General features: G+C 44.4%; 1 protein-coding gene across 1 annotated transcript in view; it reads left to right on the forward strand.

The window, feature by feature from the left end:
- PHF13 (PHD finger protein 13) overlaps nt 1-3,552 on the forward strand; it is a 35,508-nt gene extending 31,956 nt beyond the window's left edge. The window contains exon 4 of the mRNA XM_030185712.1: nt 1,740-3,552. Within this exon, the coding sequence (XP_030041572.1) occupies nt 1,740-1,966 (227 nt within the window). The 3' untranslated portion in view covers nt 1,967-3,552. The remainder of the gene's footprint in view (nt 1-1,739) is intronic.
- The last annotated feature ends 6,478 nt before the right edge of the window (nt 3,553-10,030 follow it).

The raw sequence follows: 10,030 nt of genomic DNA on the forward strand, positions 1-10,030 counted from the left end.
GCTTCTGCATCAATCCTTGGTGCAACCTCTCCTTGAGTACACTTCTGGATGCCCCATGTCGAAAAAAAGATATAGGAGAACCAGAAAACATACAGAGAAAAGAGATCAAATGATAAAGGGCATGGCAGTGGCTATGGAGAAAAGCTAAACAGGTTAGGGTTCGTCAGCTTGAAGAAGAGAAGGCATGATAGGAGTCTACAAAATCATGATTGAGGTGGAATAGGAACAGTAAATGAGGCATGGTAGTATTATTTGAAAGGGTAAACAAAGACGAGGGAGGATATGATCCACGAAGAATAGGAGGCAAATTTAGAACAAATTGGAGAAAGCTTTTTTTTTTTTCTTTTTTTTTTCCTCTACTCAACCTACAATTTAAGTTGTGGAATTTGTTGCAGGACGATGTAGTCAAGGTAGTTAGTTAGCATAGCTGGTTTTAAAAAGGTCGTTTCCTCCAGAAACTTGTTCAAACCCATAAAACTTTATTAGCCATGGAGGTTTGGAAAAAAGGGACTGCTTATGTTTATCTCGGGACCTACTTTTTGGGATCCTGCTTAGTACGTGTGATCTAGACTGGCCACAGTCTGAGACAGGATGCTGAACTTGAACGTACCTTTTTGTTCTGACCCAGTATGGTATATCCTATGTTCTTATGACAGTGGTGAAGTTAGCACCTGTGTTTTCACACGACAAACAACCCTTTCGGAGTACCGCCAACCCAAATATTTTTTCACTAGCTTCATTAGGATATTTATAGCTACTTTCTTACAAAAAAGTAACAAACACACTTCAGTTTTTCCTCTAGCAGTTAGGATTTCAGACTGAAATTATCCACTGGCTTCACTTGTTTGGGACTAGATCAGTTACTCTGAAAAGGGGGGGCCATCATCTTAAAATGACTGCTCTCTACTCAGTGTGGAAGCATACCGTCTGTTTTGGAGTCATAGCAAAGAAAACATTGCATTAGGGAAAGAGGAAATGGGACTTGATATACCACCTTTCTGAGGTTTTTGCAACTACATTCAAAGCAGTTTACATATATTCAGGTACTTATTTTGTACCAGGGGTGATGGAGGGCTAAGTGACTTGCCCAGAGTCACAAGGAGCTGCAGTGGGAATCAAACCCAGTTCCCCAGGATCAAAGTCCACTGCACTAACCACTAGGCTACTCCTCCACTAGCAATATTCCATGTAGAAGTCGGCCCTTGCAGATCAGCAATGCGGCCACGCAGGCTTCTGTTTCTGTGAGTCTGACGCCCTGCACATATGTGCAGGACGTCAGACTCACAGAAACAGAAGCCTGCGCAGCCGCATTGCAACATTCCATGCAGAATCTTCAAATAGTAGCAACATTCCAGAATCTCAAATAGTAGCAACAGCAACATTCCATGTAGAATTTAGAATTTCAAATAGAGAAAGGGAAATGGGACTTGATATACCGCCTTTCTGAGGTTTTTGCAACTACATTCAAAGCGGTTTACATATATATTCAGGTACTTATTTTGTACCAGGGGCAATGGAGGGTTAAGTGACTTGCCCAGAGTCACAAGGAGCTGCAGTGGGAATCAAACCCAGTTCCCCAGGATCAAAGTCCACTGCACTAACCACTAGGCTACTCCTCCACTCTGTGTAACTTGTAGCTTCTGTGTAACTTGCTTTTACTATCTCTACAGGGTCACGTTAAAAGAAAGTTCTCCACATTGTTCACTTAATGTTTTTTTTCTCCTTTCCCTCCTTATTAGATGACGAATCATGGGACCTGGTTACCTGCTTCTGCATGAAGCCCTTCGCAGGGCGACCTATGATTGAGTGCAACCAGTGCAACACTTGGATCCACCTTTCCTGTGCCAAAATCCGCAAGTCTAATGTCCCCGAAGAGTACATTTGCCAGAAGTGCCGAGACACCAAATTCGACATCCGCCGGTCGAACCGCTCTCGCCTGGGATCTCGGAAACTATTCCTGGACTGAGCTGTGGCGTAAGAATTACTCTGAGGACAGAGACAATAAAAAAATCCTTAGATGTTGAGAACAAAGTCAAAACGGAACAGATACAAAGCACAGGATTCCAAATTGACACTGAAGCTTGTGGAGCACTGTTTTTATTTTGTTTTATTTTTTACTTTTAATAGCTGTAAAGGATTACCAAATTATATTTCCTAGCTAGGGCTGACAAAGTTTCTGATGGCCAAAGCTCATGACATTATTTCTAGTAGGGATAAGCTAAAAGCCCCTTGTTCTTTGAATTCCGCACATGTACCACACAACCCTGCATCCGTACCTTTTTTTTTTTTTTTTTAGGAAAGGTTTCTTACCCTGCCACTGATGGAACCGCATATTCTATTCCAAATGGCCGAAGAACTCTGCATAATTTTTTCTCTACAGTAGATAAAGTGCATATCATCTTTCTCAAAAAAAAAATGTATAAACCCCCCCCCCCCCCCCATTTGCTTTGGCTTTCCAGTTGAAAAAATTCGACCACTGAGTTTTCACTCAGATTAACCTGACCCGTGAGTAGTGATCTGACCTGGAATTCTAATGTCGTAGGTCATCTGATTCCTCAGAAAACTGTAACGGAAAATGAATGGTCATTGTCTGATATGGACTTGCTAATGTGAGTAACTGAGAGTTTTAACTGTATGGAGACCTAAATCAAATTGATTCATGATTAGCTATTTTATAAGACGGGAAAGCCTGGTGTTGGATTTAAGGATATGGTAAGACTGATTTCAAGGGATGGAACTAAAATAGAAGGTTCGGGATTGAGTGTGGGGAATTCTGAGAGACACAAACGTACAAATACAGAGGAAAAGTTAAATATTGAATTCAAAGAGTGACCTAGATGACTTCAGATCTGGAGCAAAATCAGTTGTTTTTTTTTTTGTGTCGGCATCTTACGTGGCTGCAAACCCATGTGTAAGAAAAGACTTAGACTGAATTCCAGCTTCATTCTATGAACAGGATGTACATTTGCAGAGTGAGGAAAAAAAAGAAATATTTTCAGTCTAGCAAACTCCAGTGCACTAATGACCGTTTATTTGGTGATATGGATTAATGTTATGGTGCATCCCCCAGTGTTCAAACTCCATATTGATTAGTAATTTCCCAGTATCCAGTGGGTATGGTTCAACATTTTTTATTGATGACATTTCAAAGATTACAGAGTCCACAGTCTGATGATACATAAGACTCCTATATTAGAATGCTCTCAGCAATAGCAGATTACTACAGTCCATCACCAGTCTTTTAACATTTTACCCCCATCCCACCCCTTTTGTGTTCCAACCTTCCTACTAGTGCCAGATCCAAAACTACCTATATATCTGTGGTTACACTAACCGTCATAGAAACAAGGTCTTCTTCCTAACCCTTGTGTAACACAACGTGTAAACAACCACCTTGAATTCCCCCTCCCTCGGTCCCCATCCCCTCTTCCCTCTTCCTCTCCCCCCCTTAGAGTCCACTTCCCCGAGGCCTCCCTGAACTTGGTTTCTGATAGTCCAGGTAGGCCCTTACCCCCCCCCCCCCCCCCCACTTAGAGCCAACTCTCGTTGGGGAGAAAAAACATCACAGAACCATTGGTCCCCCGTTCAAGTCTACAGCAGGTTTAGAAGCAAGCTACGCCCTCGTGGGCTTAACCCCTGCAGATACATATTCCAGACCAATAGGAAACCCTTTTTTCCTCTTCGGAGCCCCTTTTGCCTCCATAGCTTCCCAAGTAGCTGGGGCAGCACAAGTTAATGACCGATTGGAATGTTGTAGGCTCTCGTCCATTCCCATAACAGAACAGGAATTACTGCTATATCATCATTTCTGTTTGGTACCAGGTCCAACGCAAAGTAATTCTTCTGTTCCCTTCCATAGTTGGAAGTGCTGTTAAATATTATGGTACAATCTTCTGGGGATTAGAAATGAGGGATTTGTAAACAGCTCTCACTTTGTAGTAGAGCCCTTGGAGATGGGTTACCATGTCTACCCAAGGATGATTGCATCCCAAGAGCAAGCTTGTAGTTTTAAAGAGCTTTTTATCTTCTCTGTGTGTGCGCGTGTTGGAAGGGTTTTGTTGAGTGTTCAAATCAGAAAAATACTCATCTGTCAAAGCCTCTGTGTATATGTACGACCAATACATCCTGATATGGGAGATTAGAAAATGAAGTGATTCACTGTAAAAAGTATTCACTTTTCAAATGCAAGAGCTCTACCGAGAAGATATTAACAGGCTCTTAGGATGAATGGCTTTATAGTCCCGTTCAGCGTTTCACTAAGGAACCGAGCAATGGACTCTGAACAGGAGAGCATCAGGCAGTGGACCTCAAAAAGGTTTTCATTTTTTAGTTTCCGAGACAAGTCAACAAACAAAGTTTATTGCTTAAGCTATGCTCTTTAAACCACCCTAGTGTAGGCATGTTTTGCAGCTAACGGGTTCCTGATATGGTAGGCCAGGAGCGAGGAAGAAAACCAAAAGGAAGGTATTGTTGTTTTTCTTTTAAATCTAGGGCTTTGTCAGTAAGTGATTGGTCTTTTTCATTTATAGTTTGCTCTTTTCAAGTCTATTGACAGTCAAATCCAAACGTACTTTCTGGATCACAAAAAGCATTACTGAAGAATTGGCAAAGGCACTGAGTTTAGGGCCCTTTTTACTAAGCGGCGGTAAGCCCAACGCAGGCTTACCACTCGCTAAACAGGAAGTACCGCTGGGCTACCGCAGCAGCCCGGTGGTATTTCTCACTCTGAGTTCGTCAGCATATCCGGCGCTACAAAAGTATATTTTTGTAGTGCCAGAGTGTACCTGGCGGTAATCGGGCAGTGGTTAGCGCAGGAGCTTTTACCACCACCTCAGTGGGTGACAGAAAGGACCCCCCCTCCCCCTAAATGGCTGCGCAGCAAGTGGTTTACTTGCTGCATGGCCATTTCCTGCAGGAAAGAGAGGCTTCCTTTTTACCCACTGCGGTAAAACCAGGGGTGTATCTGGACTTCGCCATTAGGGGGGGTCCAGAGCCAAGGTGAGGGGGCACATTTTAGCCCGGCGCCGCCACCCCCCCCCCCCCCCCCGCCATTGCCGACAGCCCCCGCCGCCGCCAAAACCACCTCCAACAACTGTGGCCCGACGACGACCCCCCGCCCGCCGTCGCCTACCTTTGCTGGCGGGGGACCCCAACCCCCGCCAGCTGAAGTCTTCTTGCTTCGCTTGGTTTCTGAGTCCGTCTGACGTCCTGCACGTTGTGTATGTGCAGGACGTCAGACAGACTCAGAAACCAAACAAAGCAAGAAGACTTTGGCTGTCGGGGGTTGGGGTCTCCCGCCAGCAAAGGTAGCAGACGGCGACGGCAGGTTGACGGCGGGAGGGGCGTGTTGAGAGGGTCGTTGGCAGGGGGGTCCAGGGCCAAATCTACGGGGGCCCTGGCCCCCGTGGCCCCATAGCAGCTACGCCCCTGAGTAAAACACGCACCAATGCCAGTGCAGGCCCCCGTTTGCCACAGCTTGGTAAAAGGGGCCCTTAGTATGGCATAGATCCAAGGTTTATAAAGTGCAGCTTGAATTCTGTAACTTTCCAGAATGGAAAGATTCTAGATCTGCTTGGGACCCATCAGACCCACCTAGCAACAGAGTGTAAATTAATTCATGTATAATAGCATCTTTCTGTAGTCTTCTTTTGCTCCCAAACCCTTCCAAAAATGACCAATAAAGCAGAGAGAGAAAGAGAAAAAAAAAAGAATGCCAAAAATGTTGACATGTTGGATTTCATGATATTGAATAATTGTGGCAAACCAAAGCGTCTGAATAGGACTGCTATCAACGTTCCTACACTAGCCAGTTCAAGTTCTACCAGTTTACGTCTTGATGGTTGCCACAGGCCTTCCGGAACGGCTGGACCGTTCTGGAAAATATATATATGGTAGAGCTGTTGGTGAGAGAATCATTAGATCAGACTTTTCCCCGTACAATTTGGGTCGTTACATGATGATGTTGGGTCTTACTAGTGTCTGTAGAAAGCTAGCATAGTACAGAAGTAGTACAATATACACTGTGTTGCGTCTTTTCACTACTGGCAGCTGTATTTTCAATTTATAGATTTTAATCACTGTGTGCCCCATAGGCACAGAATACAATCCTTATTGAATAGGGCTAGATTGCTTTATTTTTAATTACTTGTAGTTTTAGGTACGTTTTCTTGTCGTCCCCTTCACTGCGTGTTTCAGAAATCATTTCTGGACAGAAGTGGCTGAAATTTGGAAAGAGATGCTGTCTTCTTTAGGTACCAAAGCTCCTGCCAAATCTGTGGTCGGAGAAGGGGCCCTCGAGAGAGAGGTGCTGGAAGCCATTTGTGATTTGGCAGGAGCTGGGGAACGGAAGCCTAAAAGCCGAGATGATTAGGAAATGCACCTTCCCTACACTACAGAAGACGCATTAAGCTTCTCCCAAACCCCATTTTAAAAACGAGATTCTCATTACAACGCAAATGGCAACCCCATTATGTTAGGACATGAGAAAGTATTCCACTTTTATTCTTTCCTTCTATCTACCAGCACCAGAACTGAATTTGTTCATTTTTAGATTGAGTGTAGCTATTTTTGGTTTCTGTTTGGCCAATTTTGTGGGGGGGGGTTTTCGGCACTGGAGTTTAATTCTGGAGTATTTGTGTTGACTCTGCTTACAACAGACCCACCCCCCCCCCAACTCCCCCACAGTACAAACATGATTCAGAATTATCATAGTCAAGGGAAACAAAGTATCTAGTCTAGTGTACTCTGATTTAAAATTCAGTGTGTGCTGAGGATGGTAACGACAGCGGTGCTGAACTAAATGAATTTGAACAGTCGGCACCTAGAAACGGCTAAACAAAACCATATGTATATAAAGTGTAAGGAAACCTGTTTCTGTGAAACTTTGTATATTTTTGTAAATAAAAAATATTCATATTTTAAGTTCACCTATAAATGTGAATGGTTTTATTTATTTTTTTGTTACATTTGTACCCCGCGCTTTGCCCACTCATGGCAGGCTCAATGCGGCTTACATGGGGCAATGGAGGGTTAAGTGACTTGCCCAGAGTCACAAGGAGCTGCCTGTGCCTGAAGTGGGAATCAAACTCAGTTCCTCAGGACCAAAGTCCACCACCCTAACCACTAGGCCACTCCTCCACTGTTGCTACTATTTGAGATTCTACATGGAATGTTGCTATTCCACTAGCAACATTCCATGTAGAAGTCGTGCCTTGCAGATCACCAATGTGGCCGCGCAGGCTTCTGCTTCTGTGAGTCTACGTGCAGGACGTCAGACTCACAGAAACAGAAGCCTGCGCAGCCTTCTACATGGAATGTTGCTAGTGGAATAGCAACATTCCATGTAGAATCTCCAATAGTAGCAACATTCCATGTAGAATCTCCAATAGTATCTATTTTATTTTTGTTACATTTGTACCCTGCGCTTTCCCACTCATGGCAGGCTCAATGCGGCTTACCTTGGGCAATGGAGGGTTAAGTGACTTGCCCAGAGTCACATGGAGCTGCCTGTGCCTGAAGTGGGAATCCAACTCAGTTCCGTTCAGACTGAATGGGCTGTGTCGGCATTAGCGCACAGCTTAGTAAACGGGGGGGGGGGGGGGGGGGGGGGGGTAGGAGTAGCTAACAGTAACTTACTAAGGGGCTTATTTTTGCAAGGGAAAAACGTCCAAAAAGTGGCATAAACTGGCAGATGGATCTTTTTCTCACAAAAAGTCCAAATCGCTATTTTTGAAACCCATTTTTTAGATGTTTTTCTATGCTGTTCATCTGCAGTGCATCCAAATCACAAGCGGGGGCATGTTAAGGGCGGGATTTGGGCGCTCCTAAAGCTCGGACGTTTTTCTGCTATAATGGAATAAAACAAAAACGTCCAGGGCTAAAAGTTGGATATATTGCTCTCTTAATAATGACTAAGCCCCAAAATGTGCACTAAATGACCACTGGAGAAATAAAGGAATGACACCTCCTTAAACCCTCAGTGGTCATTGACACCCCCCCCCCCCTCCCATCCCCCCAATATGTGAAAGAAACAGTACATACCAACTTCTATGACAGCTTCAGATTTTATGGCCAGTCCTATTAGAGCAGCAAGCAGGTCCCTGGTGTAGCCTAGAGGTCAGTGCAGTGCACTGTAGAGAAGGGGACCCAGGCCCATATCCAACTCTGTTACACGTGGTGGAAAGTGTGAGCCCTCCAAAACACCTATTGTACCCATATACAGGTGATAACTACAGCCATAAGGTCTGTTGTAGAGGTGTATAGTTGGGTAAAGTAAGGTTTTGGAGGGCTTACCATATAATATAAGGGGGTATGGATGAGATGTGTTCCTAGGACCTTTTATATAAAGTCCACTGCAGTGCTCCCTAGGTTGCCCCACTGCTCTGCTGGGATGTCCATGTGGACAGACTACAATGCTGGCTCCTACATCCCAATGGCTTGATTTTGTATGTTTTTCACTTTTAATTTATTTTTTTGTCAAAAATGGTCCAAAAAGATGATGATTTTCAGGTTCAAAAATGGCCATGTTCACTGCTTGAATTGTTGGACGTTTTCAGCAAAACGTCCAAAGTTGGATTTAGACATCATATGATTCTGGTACCCAGTGGCGTTCCTAGGGGCGCTGACACCCGGGGCGGATAGCTGATGTGCCCCCCCCCCCCGGGTGCACGTCACTGGGGGGTGCCGCGCGCTGTCAGCTCTTCGTTTCCATGCGCCCTCTGCCCCGGAACAGGAAGTAACCTGTTCCGGGGCAGAGGGAGCATGAAAACAAAGAGCCGACAGGCGTGCGGCACCCCCCCAGCGGCCTGCACCTGGGGCGGACCGTCCCCCCCTTGGTACGCCACTGCTGGTACCTCATATACCCTGAGACCTCTTACCCTCTATCCCTCTTCTTTCACAGAGATGATGTTTTGTTCTGAAATTCAGCCAGTGTTACTACACTCCCATAACTCTTCTTCTCAAGTCACTTCGTTAGTCGTCATACAAGCTGACCTATGACCTGTGAATAATGTGATCTATTATCCATGACCGGCCTACAATATATTGAAGATAATGACAATTCAGCAACTGCACTATTTAGAGTCTTAGACCTTAACAAGAACACCATTCCCAAACAATCTGCCACCTGACTAAATAGGAGAATGCCATTCCCTCAAAATAACCACTGTAGTACATAAGTATTGCCATACTGGGAAAGACCAAAGGTCCATCAAGCCCAGCATCCTGTTTCCAACAGTGGCCAATCCAGGTCACAAATACCTGGCAAGATTCCAAAAAAGTACAAAACGTTTTATACTGCTTATCCCAGAAATAGTGGATTTTCCCCATTTAATAATGGTCTATGGACTTTTCCTTTAGGAAGCCGGCCAAACCTTTTTTTAAACTCCGCTAAGCTAACCGCCTTTACCACATTCTCTGGCAACGAATTCCAGAGTTTAATTACACGTTGAGTGAAGAAAAATTTTCTCAGATAACTGTGAAGTGATATTTGACATGTAAAGAGACTAGAACTTGATATACTACTGCCTTTATGTGGTTTTGGCAACTACATTCAAAGTGGTTTACATAGTATATACAGGTACTTATTTGTACCTGGGGCAATGGAGGGTTAAGTGACTTGCCCAGAGTCACTAACCAATAGACTAACTCCTCCACTAGCAAAGTTCCATGTAGAATCTCAAGGAAATGGGACTTGATATACCATTGCTTGCTTGCTCTGCTCTCTCTTCATTTTTGTATACAGTTCAAACTTCTTTTACTGACATACTAGTGCACTAATTTTGCAGCTCCTCAGTATCTCTTACCTCTCCCTACACCCCCTTCCCTTGCAGCTCTGTTCATCAGTAAGTCAGGCTTTTGTTTCCCAATTCCAACTCCAGACTCCATTCCTTCCAACTTGCTGTGCTGTACACCTGGAATACACTTCCTGAGTTGAGTTCACTCACCACTGAAAAATCCCTCCCACCCCTCTCCTAAAAGGGGAAAAAATCCTCAGCCACCCCCTATTAGAAAAAGACTCAATACTATTCTG

The sequence above is a fragment of the Microcaecilia unicolor genome, chromosome 13 (assembly GCF_901765095.1).
Source record: "Microcaecilia unicolor chromosome 13, aMicUni1.1, whole genome shotgun sequence".
Classification (NCBI taxonomy): Eukaryota; Metazoa; Chordata; class Amphibia; order Gymnophiona; family Siphonopidae; genus Microcaecilia; species Microcaecilia unicolor.